The sequence below is a fragment of the Onychomys torridus genome, chromosome 2 (assembly GCF_903995425.1).
Source record: "Onychomys torridus chromosome 2, mOncTor1.1, whole genome shotgun sequence".
Lineage (NCBI taxonomy): Eukaryota > Metazoa > Chordata > Mammalia > Rodentia > Cricetidae > Onychomys > Onychomys torridus.
The window spans coordinates 158838405-158859270 of NC_050444.1; the positions used below are offsets into that span (position 1 = coordinate 158838405).

A 20866-nucleotide genomic window follows, 5' to 3' on the forward strand; every position below is an offset into this window, starting at 1 on the left:
CAGCTGCTGCACTCAGCCACCTTCACACACAGAACCACTGCTGAATACCACCAGTAGACCATCATAATGCCCACCAAGCAAGATGCCAGGGAACCAAGAGGTCACTGGGCTACAAGATACAGGAGAACAGCCCATTGTCCTCCCACAGCTAGGTTCACATGGCTTTCAGGGCCTCTGTGCTATTGAAGCCCACTAGCTCAGACTTTCCATGGAATTGTGGGGATTAGCTGGTAAATCTCAGGCAGAAGGCATAGCTCAATTTATACTGTTTGGTTTGGGCGTTTTTACTTTGTACCAAGGATGGTACCCAAGGCCTTGGGCATGCTCGGTTAAGGGCCACGAGCCACTACCACTGAGCCACATCCTCAACCCCTCAATTTCATGTTTACAAAAAACTAGTTCATCCTGTTGGTATTGGGAAGGATACACAAAGCCCAGAGGTCAGGAGACTACTGAACTGACCAGGCAAGCTGCAGAGCCAGGACAGGGGAAAGAAAGATGATTTGGGGCATGCTCACTGGCCCTGCTGGCAGACCTCTACAGCAGAGGGAAGGCAAAGGATTTCAGCAAGGAAGGAGAGGGTGTGATTACAGTTTATCCAGGCCAGCTAATCACCAATGGAACTCCAGTGACACAGAGGCCTCTTCAGGCTAATCACACTATCTTGTTGCCATTCCCTTACCTTAGCAGCAGAGTTTGACACTCCATGGGTAACATTTCTTATGAGGCCCCCGACATTTCCATACTTTATCAGTCCAGTGACCCCTTCAGAAACATCATTCAAAAGGCCCATGGGATTGCCAAGGAAGTCGACTGATCCTAGGATCCGAGCTGCCTGGCTGAGGAGTTCCTGTGGGATGGAATGGAGGAAGAAAGCCATGTCAGTACCAGTGTCCCCAAGAAGAGGTTAGGGATCTCTCTCATCCTCCAGTACTGTCAACAATGACTTTTTCAATCTTCGTCACCCACCAATGACCTCCTGTGCTCTCATGAATGACCTTAAACTTTACCCGACACAGACACACACACACACACACACACACACACACACACACACACACACAGGGGACTGTTTTCAATACACTTAAAAACAGGCTTCAAGGCCAGTTAGGAGAATAAAAGCAGCTGTGAGACTGGAAAGGTTCTTTGGGGATTTTTAATGAACAAGCATCATACTCTCCTGATCAGGCAGGAGCGAGGAGGGGTGGTCTGGAGTGCACAAACAGCTGGAACATTCGAGGAGAGGGGGTGCCCATCTTGGCAAGCAAACCCTCATTGGGCCCTTTGCCTGATTCCAGGAGTACCTGCTTGTGTACTTCCCTAGAGGTAGCGGGGGAAATATCTCCAGACAGGGAAGGAAATGAGTAAGCTTTGACTGTGAAAACTAAGAAATTCTGCATGATATGATAATCCATTAAAGGCTCTATATTTGGGGCTGTGCAGTCTAGATTAAAAAATATAAAATGGAAAATGTCCAGTTTGGTTTTTTTTTTTTTTTTTTTTTTTTAAAGTCAAGTTCAACTCAAGGTCAAGATCTCACAGGCGGTAAGAACAGTGGTGTGGTTGTTGAAAGGAGGCCATGCCTGGTACATAAAGAGTTCATAGTACTCTGTGTTGTTACTGAAGCATTAACTAAACCACTAAGAACTGTGACTAACCTAGGGAAGCCCCTGGGACTGGCCCTGAGAAACAAGACAAACAGCTTATAAGTCAGTCTTGGGATTCTCAGGATATCTATGGGGGGCAAGGGGCATGACCTACCCACAACACAGCAGAGCTGTGACATGTCTTGGTAGTGACATCTTAGTAATAAGATTCCCAACACCCCAAATAAAGCTGCTTGGCCCTGGCTGCCCCTGCCACACTCCACTCCTCATCTGCATGCACACCTCCTGGAAGTGCTTGAGGATGTCATTGATGATGAATTCCTTGGTCTCATAAGGGTGCACCCGAGTGAACGGGTCCAGATTGATCACAGCATCTTCAAACCGAATGAGTGGGAATCCCAGGGTGCTTTTCAGGGCCTAGTTAGGTAAGAAAGGAAATTACAGATTTCAGACACAGGATAATTTTCTGGGGTGCTATAATTCGAATCCATGACAAACTATGACTTATGGATTAATAGTTAAACATATGGGTTTCCCCTATAATTATAAAAGTAAAATATATATATATAAAAAAAAAGACATACAAATCTATTACCCAAAGTCACACCCATCTCAGCATTACAGCAACAAACACCGTCAGCCTCACAGTAGAATTCCTTCTGGTCTGGTTGGAACCTGTGTTTGCCAAGCTCTCCTTTTTGACTAACACAACACTGGACAGGGACAGTGGAGCATCACACACAACACTTTGTTTTCTTTTTTTTCTTATTGTTTCTGCCTCTTATCTTCACTTGCATGTTTCTGGGTGGAGTGCATGCATGTGTGTATGTGCATGGTTATATGCACAAGAGTGTGCACATGTGCGAGCATGTATGTGTTGAAATGCAAAGCTGATGTGTGAAACTTCGACTCTCTTCCACCTTGTTCTTTTGAGGCAGTCTCTCCATCAAACCCAGAGCTCCCGAATAGCCAGTCTTAGTAGCCAGCTTGCTTCAGAAATCTCCTCTCTGCTTTCTAAAACCAGAACCACAGGTAGGATGGCAAGCCTACTCAGCATTTTATGTGGGGTTCTAAGGATCACAACTCCAGTCTTCTTGCTTACAATGCTTACAACCACTAAGCCATCTCTCCAGTGCCCAGGTAGGAAAGTGCATTATTATTTCTGCCTTGAAAACAGACCTGCCTCCAGCACAGACAATCTTTCCTCCCTCCACAGATTGGGTTTTTCTGATTTGCATTTTACATAAATAGATTTGTTAATAAGTATTTTGCTGTATTTTCACTAGGCTGTGGCATATAGCTATATCTTATTAATTTTCATTTTTATATAATATTACATCACACAAGTAACATCCTATTTTATCATTAGTATTGGTGGAAAGCTGGGTTTTGTCTTGTCTTGAGACAAGAGGGTTGGTTCTCTATGTAACCCTGTCTGGCCTGCAACTTTTATGTAAACCCAACTTGTCTCAGACTCACAGAGATCCTCCTGTCTTTGCCTACAGAGTGCTAGGATCAAAGGTGTGCACTGCCACACGCAGGCATTGAAAATCTTTTGCAGTTATGAGTGAAGTGGCTGTGGCATTCATAAACATTCATTTTAGGTGAATGTGTATGAATTTTATTTATCTATTTTTTAGGTGCGTGTCTAGGAGTAGAACTGCTGGCTTGTAAAGAATGAGCACATTGGACCTCAGTATACATATCTGCTTTATTGTTCACACTCACACAGTGACTCCGCAAGTTTGCTTCTTATGTGACCAGAGATCCACACACACCTTTCTAGACAGTATCTGCCCAAGCAGTACTGAGCACATGGCCTCTTCCTATTGCAGGCAGTGACAGTCACGTGGCTATTACTGCCCACCACAGTGCTGCCATGTTAACTGCTGTTGTCCTGTAATGATCTGTGAGTGCTCTGAATTCCCTTTTTTCCTTAAGGACTATCTTGGGTACTGTCCACTATAAATTCTGAAGAGAAAAACAAAATAAAACAAAAAACCTCTCCCACAAAATCCTGCAATGTCCTCAGGATTATGACCCATAGGTCAACTGAGGAAAGGGAAACTTCACACTGTCCAGTGTCTGCTATGGTAACAAGGCTCCTCCCTAATCTAGAGAGGCTTTTTAATGTCACCAACGTTTCCTTCTTTTTATGTGAATACCTTGTACATCTTCTGTTCAGTGTGTCCCTAAATACCTGTGGTAGATAAAAATGGCTGGCCGGGTGGTGGTGGCACACGCCTTTAATCCCAGCACTTGGGAGGCAGAGGCAGGCAGATCTCTGAGTTCGAGACCAACCTGGGCTACAGAGTGAGTTCCAGGAAAGGTGCAAAGCTACACAGAGAAACCCTGTCTGGGAAAAAAAAAAAAAAGATTTTGGGGCTGCAGAGATGGTTCAGAGGTTAAGAGCACTGCTTGCTCTTCCAAAGGTCCTGAGTTCAATTCCCAGCAACCACATGGTGGCTGACAACCATCTGTAATGAGATCTGGTGCCCTCTTGTGGCCTGCAGGGATATGTGCAGACAGAACACTGTATACCTAATAAATAAATAAATCTTTTTTTAAAATGGCTGCAGTTCTTTGCATCTTCTATGGATATATTTTGGTGCATTTATGAAAAGTCTGTTTTCCTTTCACCAGATTCTTTAATAACTGCTGACATTTATTTCAGAAGTGAGGCCCTGAAATCAGTGAGCCTCAACCTCAAGAGGTCTTCAGGCCTACACCATTGTTTCTGATGTCCCGACAGTATGGGGAAGCTAAGATTACTTTCCTTAAAGATAAGAGCTCATGCCAGGTGGTGGTGGCATATGCCAAGCACTCGGAAAGCAGAGGCAGGTGGATCTCTGTGAGTTCAAGGCTAGCCTGGTCTACAGAGCGAGTTCTAGGACAGCCAGGACTGTTACACAAAGAAACCCTGTCTCAAAAAACACAACAAAAAAGAAGATATAGGGTCACTAGAAAGTTTCTGCTGACAGCCAGCCCCACTCATCGGACATGTGAGAGAGAACAGAAAGTTTGCTGTGAAATTTCATCTCCTAGAAATAGCAGAGAAGCTGTATTCATGATGTTTCATCAACATGGCTGCCTAAACGAGATCTAAACAAGAACAATACCAAGAGGCACACTAACATGGAAGAGAGAAATCTCATGGAACCTCATGCACAGACCAAGAGCTAAGGCAATCAAGGAATGCTAAGAGCACCGGGGAGACCATCACACACCAGCTATTGGTGATCCAATACCAAGGTCAGCCTGCAAACCAAGTCTCATAGTAACTTTATGAGGACTGAGCAGATTATATTTTTATATTTAGGAATATACACACAACAAAGAAATAGTGGCCATGAATTCGGGAGATGGTAGGTGGGGTGCATGGGAAGGGTTGGAGTGGAGCAAGGGGGAAGTGATGTGAATATATTTTGACCTCAAAAGCTTTTCCATCCCATTAAGGCTTCCATCATGTTTGATTCTCTTCCCCTCTCTCTCTTACACACACACACACACACACACACACACACACACACTAGGCATGGTGGTTCATACTTGTAATCACAGCAGGGAGGGGAGGGGGTGCAGAGACAGGCAGATCCCTGGGACTTGCTGGCCAGCCAGCCTACCCTCATCGGCAAGGTCCAGGTCAGTGACACCTTATCTCAAAACACAAGGTGACTAGCTCTTGAAGAACAACACTTAAGGTTGTCTTCTAGACTGTACACACACACAGGTGTGAACATACACATAGCCAAATAAAAATTAAGCCCTGAAAAACATTTGTTACTTCCAAAGACAAGACTTTTATAACTTGTAAAATGAGAAGAGATAAAAGACCAACAAAGACCAATAACCTGACAGAAACCTAGCCAAGTGCTAGGACCGGACAGTTCATAGAACGAAGCCTGGTGCTAACATGGAGAAGAACAAACACAAAAACAAAGGAACATCCACCAAAAAAGGCCAAGAAGAAACATGATAGAGGAAGGAGGGCCAGAAGAGAGGTGACATGAACCCAGAGTCAAATACCACACAGCAGAGGACCAGACAGAGACAGAGACAGGGAAAGGACACTAGTCTGGTACCATGGGATGTCACTGGTAGTATCAGAAGGAAGAACTTCAGGGACCGAGAACATCCTTAAGTTACCAGTATGGTGGCACACACCTCTAATTCTAGCAGTTGGGAGGCTGAGGCAGGAAGTTGCCAGGTTTAAAACTAGTCTGAGATACAGACTAAATTCAAGGCCAGCCTAACCCCATGCTCCCACCCAAACTGAAGAAATGTTAAGTGCATGACCTAAAGTCACAAGACTAGACATGAGAGGTCCCAGACTTGAATGTGTGGTTTTTAACAGCAGCTACCTAGTTGGCAGAAATCACAGAGGCCAGAGAGGTCCACTATTTCTTCTCAAAACTCTCTGCCATTCAGTCAGCCACCCCCCACCAAAGAGTGAGTGGGCACCAAAGAGAGCGTGCCTAAATGTCCCATTTCACTGACAGAGAAACTGGAGTCAGCCAGCTTAACTCCTTTATTCCTAGCCTCAGGCCAAGCATGCTGTGAAGGGGACTCAAGCGTGGGCACATGGCCTCACCAGTGCAGCTCCTAGTGTTACTTTTCTTCTCAGAGAAGAGGAAGTGTTAAAAAAAAAAAAAAAAAGCAACTTCCTCACTGAGACCTACCATTAAAGTGACTGGTACACTGCTGCAAGGACCTTTGACCTCTATCAGGCTGCCAAGGTCCACAACAGGCCCTGGAACCAGGAACCAAGAACCAAGAGCTGAAGTGAGACTGTCTTCACCTAGTCATTGACTGCCCCGGTGGGTCCCTTTGCAAAGGCGCAGGGCAGGCCTGCAGGCATGAATTCCTCTGCCACCTTCAGGCTGATGTGCTCAGTGGAAGGAGAAGACTAGAGGAGCAGAGAGCCAAACAGGATTGCTCCTCCAGATGATCTGAGTGAATGGTCACATACAGTAGGATGAGGCACTGACGCTTTTTACTCAGGTAGCAGTTTCCTGTTGAAAAATGGATTCTGAAGAAAGCAACTCTGTGCTCCTAAGTTCTTGATAAAATAGGAAACAGTCCGCTCCCACCTCCCAGACAAAGTGGCTGAAGCCTTCCAGAGACAGGGCACCCAGTTGAAAGAAATACCTGTCCACGAGGCCTCAGATCACAGCTAGTCCCTGGGCCTTGTCCTTTCCTTGTCTCAGTTTATCCCACACTAAACAAAACTGTCTGGAATTCATTCTCTAAAGGTTTATTTATGGCACACAGAGCCTGTTTATGTGAAGCAGGGTATTTGCCGATTTCCCTTTGGGGACAGTGTTTAAAGCTATGGGACTACTTCCCTCTCTGGCACTTTCTGAAACACAATTAACAATACTGGATCTTTTTTCCTTTTAACAAATCTGGTTTTTATTTAGGGAGGGGAGGGAAAAAGTAAAGGGTCTGAAGTTTCCCAACAAATTATTTCAAGCCTTTGAGAAGACAGTTTTAGGCTTTTTAAATAGTGTCTTTGTTTGAAATCCCCCCCATACCCCCACCCGCTCGCTCTCTGACCATTAAAGTGTGGGTTTTCTTCCAAACTAGATTGCTCAATTAAGGTCCTTCTTTTGTTATACCCCAATGCTCTAAATGGAAAAAGCCTGCTGTAGGCCACCTTTTGAAACCTTTTAAAGACCCCCTGGTATCTTTTGATCTTTAAAAGAGCTGGGGAAACCCCTATATAAAAGCTACCTGGTTTTTCAATATGACATGGCATCTCTAACATGAAAACTCCATGCAGAGCATGAGTAGAAGGGAGGGGCAGCTGTATTCTTGTTCTATGAAATGGAATATTGGCTTCCCTTCTTCTGTCAGTCATGAATTCAACAAAGATAGCAGATGTAGACCCATTTGAGTCACCCGGACAGTGTGGATGCCTTTGAGTCACCAGACAGACACTGCATCTGGCAACAATGTACCTCAGTGTAAACCTGAAAAGGCCCCCCTCTGAGATTTCTGACAGCCTCACTCCTGCCTGGGAATCCAGAGAATGGAGGCAATTGTTCCTTCAATACTAAGACAGGCTTACCTTTTAGTCAGACTCCTGTGGCTGCTGTTCAAGGAGAAGGCTTCATTTCCTAAGCACATGTTTTTAGTGATTCCATATTCATCAGAAAGAGCATATTGCCCTTCCTAAGAGCTCCTAATAAAGGGCTGTTACTCTGTTAGGAAACTCTGCATAAATGATATTATCTTAGGATTCCCAGACTCCAGGAGGAACACTCAAGGTATGCTAACATGGTGACTTCCACAAGCCCAGAGCTCAACTCTGAAGTCCCAATTCTCAACACCCCGCCTGAAACATAGGTATGCCATGCCATCTGCTGAATAGTGCTCTGGAAATGGTCCTCCAATAGAGTACCAAGAAGATAGTCAACATGAAGGACAAGCTCATTTCAGCAGAGCATATACACCACCAGTAGAGCTGCAGAGCACCCATGGCATTGGCAACCCAGGACTGCAGAGGACCCATGTCATCGGTACCCCAGGACTGCAGAGCACCCATGGCATTGGTACCCCAGGACTGCAGAGCACCCATGGCATTGGTACCCCAGGACTGCAGAGCACCCATGGCATCAGCAACCCAGGACTGCAGAGGACACATGTCATCGGTACCCCAGGACTACAGAGCACCCATGGCATTGGTACCCCAGGACTGCAGAGCACACACGGCATCAGTACCCCAGGACTGCAGAGCACACATGGATGGCATTGGTACCCCAGGACTGCAGAGCACACATGGCATCGGAACCCCAGGACTGAGGGCACACATGGATGGCACTGGTACCCCAGGACTGCAGAGCACACATGGCATTGGTACCCCAGGACTGCAGAGCACACATGGCGTCAGTACCCCAAGACTGCAGAGCATGCATGGTGTTGGTACCCCAGGACTGCAGAGGACATGTGGCATCGGTACCCCAGGACTGCAGAGCACACATGGCATCGGTACCCCAGGACTGCAGAGCACTCATGGCGTCAGTACTCCAAGACTGGGGACCAGGCACTTCTGCTGGGAGCACTCTGAGAGGAATGCTGGGGGTCTGTGCTCTTTAAAGAGATGATTTTAAATCAAGAAGTCTTCCACTTGCAGGAAATGCTTAGCATTGGTTTGCTGGTTGAGAGCCAAGTGTTCTGAGGGAACAGACTTTATCAAACAAACCCATTCCAAGGGTCACAAAAGTCAAGTGGATACTTGTGGATATTAGCAAGACAGTAGTTTTCCCATGGTTTTCCCCTCACTCCCTGGCTAATTCTAAGTATCTCCAGCCTCCTGGGAAACACATGCAGCAGGGCAGTGGGAAAAGAAGGGTGCTGACGGCACCACTCTTCCCAGGAGGCTGCCCTGCACCCAGCTGGCCCTCCCCGTCTGCACTCACTGAGTCTGCACTCACTGAAGCCATTGCCTCTATCCCAGGATCTTCCAGGATCTGAGGCTGAACAGACAGCTGTCTCACCACTTGTGTGTCTGTTTTAGAAGGTGGGAGATGGCAGGCTGTGGCACAGGAGGCCCACACAGGTATTCTGTCAGGCCCACAAGGCTGGCTTTTTGTTGTTGTTTTAAAAATGTTAACTGGTTGCCAACATTTAAAAATCAGGAGATTCCATATGAAAAACGCAGATTTCAAGCCTCTCTTTAAAAACCTGAACACTCAGCAGCACTGGACCCCCACTCCCCACCCACAGCAATGGGCTGCAGTGGGGCTGTTACCCCCTCCTCATGCTCTGGGTTGAAGGCCCCCTGCACCACCAGGCAGACCCTGCAACCTAACCTGCACGGGCATCTGAACCCATCAGCCATCTAGATGGTCCTCTGTAGAAACACAGCGGCCATCCTAGATCTCGAGAGAAGGCAGCACGGTCCTGTACGGAAATTGAGTGTGGTGGGAAGGGGCAGGGCTGGACAACTGTCTTCAAGCACATCACAAAAACCAGAAGCAATAGCTGCCAGCCTGAGCAGGTAGAATCAAAGGAAGGAGAGGCATTTGAACAACCGCCTGCCCTATCCTGCTCCAGCATCACTTAGCTACTATACAGGATAAAACAATGAAACACAGACTTCAGCTTCCCTCCCTACCTAGCAAGGACACCACTGAGGACGTACCATCTAACAACACCCTCTTCTATGTCCCAGGGGGTGTGTGGGGTGGGCAGCACAGCACAGTGGGGAACCCAGACACAATACAGACTTGGATTTGAATGTCAGCCTTTGACCTTCCTTAAAATATTCTTTGCTACTAAAAATGAAGGTGGTACTGAGGCTGTAACTGTCAACCATGGATCAAGACGGTTGGTAGAAGGGTTATGTCCTGAAGCTGTACAAGGCCACATCCCAGCAAGCTTATAGCTGAGTCTCCCTGGAAGATGGCAGACCTATCTGATAGCCAGCACAGTGGAAATAGATCTTAGAAAAGAGCGAAAGAGACCTGGGCAGTTCGTTAAAGGAAAGACTGTCTTTGTCTCACTTAAAACATGGACAAAGCCCAGGGAAGAGGTTTCTACTGCTCTGAGGTAAGCCTAGAGCTTTCCAAAGAGCAGATGAATGTTTCACAATCCTGTTTTATCCTATTTAGTAATGCCTTGATCTTTAGCAAAGTTATCCCCAAACACTAAGCAAAAAGAGCATTACACAAGTTAATGAACACCTGTAAAAGGAAAGGTACAAAATGAATGTCATGGATGCTGATTTCAGACAGAGACAGTGAACAGTCAAGACACATTCCCTGAGAGCACACCAGCTGTCAGCTCACCTTAAGGTCCAGTGGCAGCTTGTTGGAAGTGAAAACACTCAGCTTGATCTGAGGGATGCTGATCTTGAGATTCTCAAAGTAATATCGAGTTGGGGTTCCTCCCTGCTCCACTGTCTTTTCATGGATGTTTTCATCATATTTTTCCACCTCTGGTCCAAAGGCAGAAGCAAAAAACAAAACCAAAAGCTGTTGGCATCATGATTCAAACATGTGTGCCCTCACAGAAAAAACCTATATAAACAAAATGTAGCCATCTCACTTTCTTAGTCACTTTCCAGATGCTATTTCTATATGAAAGCGGGCTTTTACATTGGTTATCCGATGTAAATTGGATTAGATTATCTTCATCTGTTAACCTGTGACTCTGTGCCACCCAGCAGACCTCACCCTGGAAAGCCAAAGGTCACAGGTTCACTTGCTGGCCACAGACTTTCCAGAACTATTACTGTCATTACTAGTACCAATGATCCAGGTCATAGGAATCTAGGGTGCGGTACAGCTGAACCAAAGAGGACACTCTCAGCACAAGCAATATTATGCACTGAGAAAGTGCTGGAACACCTCCCCAGCAGCATCCTCCCCAGCAGTGCGAGTCTCAAAAGCACAGAGTCAAGGCCAGAGTTTTTATTGGCCAGCCCCTGAGTACAAAGAAGGGGCGTGGGCTAGAATAGCAATGTTCTCTTTGCATGAGAAGATGCACAGCATCCATTCAGGCAGCAGGTTTCCCTTTGACTTCCTGTGTCTCCAAAGGAAAACCAGAGAGAATGCCCACAGCTCCTTAAAGCTGCTATCAGTTCTACTCAGAGCTGAAGGATGCCCCACGGGAGACCAGCCTTCTGTAATGGGGAAACAGACTGCTTACTGAAGTGGCAGAAGAATAATGAAAGGCCGACGCGGTCCTTACAAAAGCCGGAGTGCTCCGGGCAATGCTGTAAGAGATTTCCAAAAGGACTCACAAGAACACAGGAAAAGCATGACCCAGGAACCCTGAAGTGAATCTTACTGGGAAGGAGCCACACAGAATGCCTACCTATTTGCTTGGATGTTGGGTACTCAGGGGGCTGTGTGACTCCAAATAAACTGGAACTCAGGCCAAAGTGGATAGCATACCACTAGACAGACAGCACCTTGCTTTTCCTCCAAAATGCTTGTCTCCTTCTCTTTCTTACTTGCTTTCTTTTTGAGGCGCTAAGGGCTCAGCACAGAGCCTCATAAGAGCTGCCTACATGTTGTACCACTGAGCAAAATCCCTAGAGAATACTAAATACTGTTAAAGCTTCATTCTACTTTATTTGCGGTGTTGGAGATTTAAAAGCTGAATTCTACAACCAGAGTATAAATACAAAACTATTTTCGTTGCATTGTGGGAGTGTATATACATGTTCCCTTTAGCATTTATAGACACACACACACACACACACACACACACACACACACACACACACACACACACACACACTACCCTCCATGGTAGACAAATGCAGACCAGAACAAAAGCTTCTTTAGTTTAGGTTTGAAAAGGCGAAGGCATGGAAGACTATGAACTTGATTGAGTATGAACTACAGAGACAGGCTTTCTCAAAACAAACAAAAAATTAGCCAAGTGGCCAGAAAGATGATTTAGCAGTTGAGAGCACTTGCTGCTTTTCTAGAGGACCTGAGTTCACTTCCCAGCAGCCATATTGGGCAGCTCACCACCACCTATGACTACAGCTTCAGGAGATCTGACTCCCTCTTCTGGCCTCCACAGGCACCTGCAACCCCCCCCCCCCCACACACACACACCACCTCCACACACACAGACACACACAATCAGTCTTTTAAAAGGTTGTGCACCACTGGCTCCTTTCTTAGCTGTGGCCCTCAGCAGTTAGCTCAGAGCAGCAGAAAGGCTGTGAAGAGGAAGTTAAGCAGCAGCAGTTGAGCTCTCCCTCCCTCCAGCTCTGCAGGAAATGCATACTTTCTGATAGTGATCTGACTCCCTCTCCCAAGACCAGAGGACAGCACAAGAAACCTTTGTAAAGGCATTAAGGCACAGAGGCACGGATGTCAGAAGTCAATAATTGAGGTTAGCCAGTTTTTGTTTTTCAAACTAAACCAAAGCAACCACCAAAAAGGCATTTCTGACCCTTGGCCCAGAGCTGGTTTCATAATAAAGTGGCCTGCTAAATGACAGTCATCTCTCATGTGAGAGCAGAGGAACAGAAACTGCAAAGCGCAGAGGAGGGTGCACTGCTTCCTAGCCAGCTGCTAGACCAGGATACTATGACCCTCTAGAGGTTGCCTAGTTTGAGGACATAACTCAGACAAGTGGTTTTGGAAAGAGAGGGACTGAACTGCAAACCTAAGCCTGCTAGGTCAGGCTAGGAGGCAGAGCCAGCTTGGTTGGCATCTAGGGACTACTTGTGCTTTACAAACAGACTAACACATCATTGTGGACCAAATCTTGGGCAGAAGTGTAAAACATGCAGCTTTACCTGATTCCGCCTGGTCGTAGCCAAAGAAACTCAGCAGCTTGAGCAGCAGTTTCTCCTCGATTTGTACTGTGAACCTCTGGGCTGTGACCATGAGATGCTAGAGAGAAAAGAAACTCTGGTTAATAGACAAATGCCAAAGCAGTTTTCATTTGTGCCATTAAAAGGCCTCAGTGTGGTAGGCTTGGTGACACTATAGTTCTAGCTACTTAGGGAGGCTGAGGCAAGAGGTTTGCTTGAGCCCAGGAGTTCCGGATCAGCCTGGGCAGCAAAGCAAGACCGCCTCATCACTTCTTTACCTGTGTGATCTAATGATAAACCACATGTGGCTCACCTGGCTTTGTCTCGTTACAGTGAACAGAATTCTGAGTGTTCAGTAGACACTTGGTCACACCTCTGCTTGGTCTCCAGGGCCTCACCAGTGAACAACAGCTACATGACTGTGTCTGTGGTGGAGGGCTGAGGGTAAGCTTGGTCCCATCAGCATCAGTAACAAAAGACCAGAAACAGGGCTTCCACTTTTGCAGCTTACTGCTATCACAGCTGGCTTCTACCTGGGGACCCCGTTAGGAAAGAGAGGGCTCTCATCTTTAGCTCTCTGCTGATAGAACAACGATAGCAGTGTACATAGCATGCTGTCTGCTCCAGGTCAGTCCCCTCATAGCGCTTCAGGAGTACCTCCAAACTGCTCAACCCTTAACAAGCAGCCTGCAAGATACTGCTTCACTCAGGAATGAAGACTGGCCTCCATGGGGTCAGTACTATCAAAGGTTCAGCTACAAGGTCACTGAAAACACAACTAAGGATACAGGATGCCAAGAAAAGGTGCTCCTAACACTTCCCTCAGTGGTCAAACAAAAGCCACATGTGGCTCAGCCCTGAGAGCCACCTTTGTGCACACACCATGCCACCGCTTGCTCTGTAACCTGGCTATGAGAAAGCAAGTGTGCCTCCTACATGCCATCACCCCCAGCCTCCCTGGCCGCCCACCTTGTAGATGTTGGTCAGCGCACTCTTACTGGGGAACTTCACTGCATTGACTTGCACAGCAGGGCCAGTCTCAATGACCTCATTCTCATTGCTCAGGGGGGTCACATAGAGCATGAAGGGCTGAGTCGTACCAATGAGCTGGTTGTCCACCTGGGGGTAGAAAAAGCCAGCAAAGCAAAAACAAACAAGACAAGCTGCTTAGTTGTCATTTTTTTACCTTTCCTTATGCCTCATACTATGTAGGTTACTCGAATCCCCTGGCCATCCCGCCACCTCACAGCAACAGCACCTACACATTCTCATCCAAGACCAGTGGTGATGACAATGGGCAACATGGTACATACCCATAATTCTAGCTCTAGGAAAGTGGAGACAGGAGAACTGAGAACTTGAGGCCAGACTGCACTACACAGTAAATCCCTGTCTCAAAAATAACAACAGGGCCAGCAAGATGGCTCAGCAGATAAAGGTGTTTGATGTCAAGCTTGAAAACTTGAGTTTCATCTCTAGTATTCCTGTGGTGGAAGGAGAGAACTGATCCTCTCAAGTTGTGCCCTGACCTCCACCCAAGGCTAGGGTTCTTACTGATATGCTGTTGATGCTTCTACCTCACTCCAAGCTCCTTGAAGACAAGAGAGAGCAGAGACTTTGCTCCTCTGAGAGTTCTGAGGGCTGAGCTGTCTCTCCAGCCCCCAAAGACAACTTTTGATTTTACCAATCTTTTTCTACTACAATCATAGATTCAATTTCATACATTCAGTGTTTTTTCCTTGCTGTTTGTGTTTATTGCTCTCTTCCAATTTTTCTGTTTTTAAACCTTTGTGCCTGTGTATGCATCCAGGTGTGTATGGTATGTGTTCACATGGTCACATGTGTGGAGGTCAGAGAACAACCTTGGATGCCAGTCGTCCTTGCCTTGTTTGAGACAGGTCTCTTGCTCATCACTGCATATACCAGGCTGAGAACACAACTGATTGTGGTTTACATGTGTGTGCGTGTGGAGGTTGGAGGACACCTTGTGGAAGTCAGTTCTCAACACACCTGACAGTAAGTGCCTTTGTCGACCAAGCCATCTCACGAGCTTTCTTCTATTAATTTTAAAGTTCTAATCAGGTATGTTCAATCCTCAGGCTCTGAGCCATGTGCAGCCCAGAACAGCTACAAATGCAGCGAAACATGAAATCATAAACTTATTAAAACATCCTGAGATTTCTCTTTTTTTCTTTTTGCGGTTTTTTTCTTTGTAATTCAATTGCACAGTTCTCAAGTGAGGTTTCTGAGGATGACACAGTGTCACAATGTCAGAAGGCTAGAGTCTGTGATTAGGCATATCAGTGTTAGCATGTGTCAGGTCCTCTTGATTAATTAATTCTCCTATCATTAGGAAATTACCTTCTTTATCTCTGCTAATATTCTTTGTTCTGACATTAATCAGTGTGACTCCTACTTCCTTCCTCAAGACTAGTTAAAAGTGTAGTGTGCTCCCCCCTCCCTTAGGTCCTTTTAACCTATTGTGTCTTTATAGCTAACAGGGGTGGGGGTGGGAGGAGTGGGGGGTAGAGGCGGGGGGGGGGGGGGGGGAATGGGGGCTGGAGACAGGGTCTCACTACATAGCACATGCTGACCCTGAACATAAGATCCTCCTGCCTCGGCTTCCTGCGGATTATAGGTCCTACTAATGTGTGTTTCTTGTGGATGGCAGTTGGATCTTGCATTTTTATGCAATCTGACCTATGTTGATCATACTGACAATTAACTGGCACCATTAAATTTTTGTCTGCCATCTCTCTATGGCTTGTTATCCATCCCATGTGCTATCTTCCCCATTTCCTGCCTTCTCTTGGATCCACCAGGCACTTATTCCACTTTATTAATTACATACAACTATGATTATTTGGGGAAGTTTAGAGTATTTAACTCAATGTGTTGGTCTATCACTAAATGACATCATACCAGTTCATGTACAAAATGACAGTGCTGTTTGCATTTCTCACCTGCAGACTTCACATCATTGTTGTTACCATTTTACTTTTACATGTGGTGCAGACACCCAACAGTGTTGCCATGCTTGGCTAAGCAGCCACACCTCCTCAGGAGCCAGACCTAAGAAGCCTGGTCTTGCATGGCTTTCATGGCAGCACCGCTTTCTGTCTGCTCTCTAATGCTTTTGGAAGTTGTGATCAGTGATAACAAACCCCTTTGATCAATTCTGTCTAAGAACATCTTCGATTTACCTTTGAGGTGGTTTGAATGAGAACCATAGCTGCCTGAATGTCTAGTCCCTAGTCCAGGTAAGGGTTGGAGGTGTGGCCGGCACTGGGGGTGGGCTTTGTAGTTTCAAAAGCCCACACCAGGCCCAGGCTCACTATCTGCCTATGCCTGAGGATCAGGATGTAAAACTCTCAGCTATTTCTCCAGTACCATGCCCGACAGTGTGCCACACACTCCCCACTAAGATGATAATGGACTAACCCTATGAAATTGTAAGCTAGTCCCAATTAAATGCTTCCTTTCAGAAGCGTTATTGTGGTCATGGTCTCTTCACTGCAATAGAACACTGAGATCCTTATTTTTGAAAGACACTTTTTCTAGGAGCAGATTTCTAGAATGACAGCTTTTTGCACCTTTTCAATACTTCAAGACATCGCTGACCGTCTTTTCGCTTGCATTTTTCCCAACAAGAAATCTGTTGTTATTATCTTTGTCATCTTATTGTTCCTTTGTATGTAATATATTTAGCTATGATTTACTTTACTATTGGTTTTGTATAACCTGACTATAATGTCCCCCAGTGGCAGGGAATTGGTTCCAAGATACCCTGCACGCTAAAATCCATGAATGCTCTAGCCTATAAAGCAGTGTGGTATTTGCACACAGCTACACACAGCCTCCCGCATACTTTACAGTCTCTAAATGGCTTACAGTGCCTCATACAATATAAGTGCTATGAAAGAGGCTATGTTTCATTAGGAGACAATGACATGGAGAAAGGCCTGTATATGTTCAGCACAGACATGGAGCCCATGGTCATGGAAGGCCAACTGGGGTCCCCATCCAGGTTGTGTGTTATATACATCCACTGAATTTTCATTTCTTGAAGTCAAGTTTTTGTTTTCTGGGTCTCTACTGAATTTATTAAACATACAAAACTCCAGTTCCAATAACAGTTTTAATATGTTCTGACAACTGTTTTAGCACTGGTTCCATCCTGAAAGCATTCTCGTCCTCACAGTGTGCTGTTCTGTCATCTACACACAGAGCAGCTGCTGAAAGTCTGTAAGCCTGTCAGGTTTGCCTTGTTGGGTGCTGGTCATGTTTGCACATTATGAGGCTTGTTGGGGACATAGTCAATTTCCCCAGGATCCTTTCAGATCTTTCTTTCATGATGTTCAAGACAGGGTCAGAGTAGCATTCAATCTGGGGCAAATAAACCATGGAGGTAAGACTTGCTTGAGACTTTTCTCAATGTCCCACAAATTCTGGGGTTCCCAGTACAGCTCACAGCCTGCTACCTCAGAACTTCCTGGATGAGAAGCTTCTTCACACAGATTGGCTGGCACTCTGCCAAACCTCAGCCCTCTCCACACAGGTGCACTGCTATCTACTTAGCTGTCAGTCCCTGGGGATGCTCAGTTGTGTCTTCTCTAGAGTCCACTTTGCAGGCCTCTCTGTTCTAGGCTCCTCTCCCAGGACCATAGCCTGGAAAGATCTCAAGCTAAGTCAGTTATAAGGTTCACCTCTTTAATTTCCTCTCTCACGGGTCACTGTCCTTTGTGGTTTAGTGCCCAGTGTCCTGAAGCTGTTGTTACCGTATGTAGTCTTAGGGTTTATCTCAAGAGGAGAATGGAACCAGTCTCAGTTACTCCATCTTGCCTGGAAGCAGAAGTCAAGGCCTTTTGTTTATCCCTATGATGACCCCAACTCCTCCAGGAGACAGCTACAGGACTCCGGAAACCTGAGGCTGGTAACATGGCCTGACAATGCAGGCCTGACAACCTAAGTTCAAGCCCTGGAACCCAGGTAAAGGAGAGAACCGACTTTGTCCCCTGACCTCCACATGTATACTGTGCATACACCAGCTACACACACCCCAATTGGTTATCTTAATTACTTATACATCAGCTAGAGCATCTGGAATTCATCTGTATTTGTATCACCAGACATGAATAAGCATGCCTTTGAGGACAGCATTCAGGAGCTTGGTCCTGTATAGTAAGTTACAGGCCAACCAGGACTATATAGTGAGACCTTATCTCAAACACAAAGAGAATTTATGAGACACACTGGGGTGGAAACTACTTCACAGGATGATTCTTTTTTTTTTTTTTTTTTTTTTTTTTTTTTTTTTTTTGTTGGAGCTGAGGACCAAACCCAGGGCCTTGAGCTTGCTAGGCAAGCGCTCTACCACTGAGCTAAATCCCCAGCCCCCACAGGATGATTCTTTTGAAGATCGTAAGTTATTTCCTCCAGGGGCTAGAGATATGGCACAGTAGTTAAGATCCCTTGCTGCTCTTGCAAAGGACCTGGGTATGGTTTCTAACACCCATGTTGAATGGTTCACAACTGCCTCTAACTTCAGATCTAGGGGGACAGCTCTGTCTTCCCTTGGCACTGGCACTCACGTATGCCTATTCACATGCAGACATATATATATAGTTGAAAGCAATTTTAAAAAAGAAAGGACACTCCTCCAATGTTTTTAGACACCCTTGATCTGGGCAGAGCACGAAGACACCACTCTCATTCTGGTACCTGCACGTCCTGTATGCTCAGCTCGAGCATGTGACTGGCTGCCAGCTGGGTGTAGTGGACGTTGATTCCTGTAAGGCTTGCAAAGACCAACTCTTCTGGGACTTTATTAATTAAAGAGACGCCAATCCCACCTTCCAAGCGCACCAGCACCTGAAAGGAAATCAAAGTACTGCCATGACCTGCTTATAATAGAGCTCACAGTGGCCAGAGGACACAGCATGAACGCTTCTCAGAAGAGCGGAGAAGCTCTCGAGAGCCTCACCAGTCACCTTTGGGCCCAATGTCCTCATCTCTCTGGAAGCCTTCCACTTTAGTCAGAATGGCAGAGGGATGTGAGGACCCCCTCACCTAGCATCAATAGATGTCGTGCAGTACAATACAGTAGAGTGAATATTCTAGAATCTCTCTCCCAGTTTGGGACCTGAGCTCCTCACAGGCTATTCTGTGCACTTCCACAGCTCCTGACATGGCTCCACACAGGCATTTGATTAAACACCATTCAACATGATCAAATAAGCATACTGCCTCATGCTCATCTCATCTCGATTTCAAACTTGTCATTCTCTTCCCAAAACCCAAACAAAGAGAAAGGAATAAGCATTTGAGTCAGATGGAGGGAAAAAATCAAATTTTCTTTTTCTCTAAATACTATTAAAATTTGGACCATTTAGCTTCCTTTTTGTCATCTCACTTGAGCAACATCTGTTAGTCTGTGATTCCACATAAGCTCCAGACGTCACTTGCATGACATAAACACACGTGTGGTTAACAGTAAACACAGTGAAACAGCACCCCACAGTCAGAGTTCACACAATCACAGAGCAAATTCTCAACTAATGACCAAGAAAACTAATCTGCAGCATTTAAAAAACTTACTGCTTGGAGTGGCAAGATGGCTCTCAGTAAAGGTAGGATGAGAGAACTGACCTCACACATGCAGTGGTACCATGCCCACACACATGCACATATGTCTAAATAAACCAGTAAACTCACTTCTAACTCCTGCTGTGTGTCTGGATTCCTCAGTTTCTGCAGCTCTTGCTCAGTAACGGGAAGTTCCTCCACTTCATACAATGAGCGCTCACTTTTCCGCTGGGAGAAGTCTGCTATCTGAAGTCAAAACAGAACAAGATGAGAGCTTACGCCTTCATGTCAACTATAGGTCATAAGTCACTCTATGCCCAGGAAACCTACGGAAGCTAATGGCTTCCCAGGCTGCTAGGGCAAACAGGTGCCATTCTGAGTCTAGATAGCACTTTATCCTCATAGAGCATGGGCAGGTCTCACAGAGCATGGGCAGGCACTTGCTTTGCCATGAGTAGATGGCTCTGTAAAGCAGCACTACAGATTATGGTGGAGTGTGATGTGCTGTACCAGAATGCTCCCGCATTCCCTATTACTCTATGACTGATGAGTCTGCATTTCCAGCATGTATCTCACCTTAAGACTCAGACCAGACATCACAATGTCTTTTGGACATCATCATGTAGAATCATGAGGCTACCTTAGTTCAGCAAGTGCCAACATAACTTCTGTTTTCCTCAAGTCTGCTCTGTATTTTGCTTAGTGATGTGGACCCTTGTCTTCCCTGCTGCCTAGAACAGATTCCTGGAGGCCACTTTGCCTCAAGCCTCATCGATACCCAGTCACTGACCACTCAGCTTCCTTTGCATTAGCTTCTCTCTTGCACCTCACACGCTCACCCTGCACTTTGCTCTAAGCCACCATCTCCAATCATCATGCCAGAGCTTCTTAGCTGGGCTTTCTCTGCCTCCAGTCTTTACACTGTAGCCAATGTAGTTATTGCAGATAAATCCTTATCATGCCAACCCCTGACTCCTGCCTGCCTTGAACAAAACATTCTAACTTCAGTATGAATCTCAGGCTCAATCCTGTCTCTAGTCTTATTTCTTTTATTATTATTATTATTATTATTATTATTATTATTATTATTATGTGTTTTAATTTTATACATCAGCCATGGGTTCCCCTGTCCTCCCCCCTCCCGCCCCCACCTTCCCCCCAACCCCTCCCCTCCATTCCCATGTCCTCCAGGACCAAGACACCCCTGGGGATTCATTTAAACCTGGTGGATTCAGTACAGGCAGGTCCTGTCCCCTCCTTCCAGGCTGAGCATGTGTCCTCATTTCTTACCATATGCAATTGGTCAATCTCTTCACTAATCAGCTTCCCAAATACTAAATAACTGTGATAGTTAATATTGGTTGTCAACTTGACTACATTGGGAATT

At 45.9% G+C, this 20866-nt stretch overlaps 1 protein-coding gene across 5 annotated transcripts in view; it reads right to left on the bottom strand.

Moving 5' to 3' along the window:
• The window catches only part of Vps13d (vacuolar protein sorting 13 homolog D), a 229558-nt gene that overhangs the window by 72558 nt on the left and 136134 nt on the right, over nucleotides 1-20866 (bottom strand). For all 5 annotated transcript variants that reach the window (XM_036179299.1, XM_036179301.1, XM_036179300.1 and 2 more), the window contains 7 exons: nucleotides 19609-19725; nucleotides 18616-18765; nucleotides 13864-14013; nucleotides 12877-12973; nucleotides 10400-10548; nucleotides 1890-2024; nucleotides 683-850 (listed from right to left, as the gene is read on the bottom strand). In XM_036179299.1, coding sequence (XP_036035192.1) covers nucleotides 683-850; nucleotides 1890-2024; nucleotides 10400-10548; nucleotides 12877-12973; nucleotides 13864-14013; nucleotides 18616-18765; nucleotides 19609-19725 — 966 coding nt within the window. The remainder of the gene's footprint in view (nucleotides 1-682; nucleotides 851-1889; nucleotides 2025-10399; nucleotides 10549-12876; nucleotides 12974-13863; nucleotides 14014-18615; nucleotides 18766-19608; nucleotides 19726-20866) is intronic.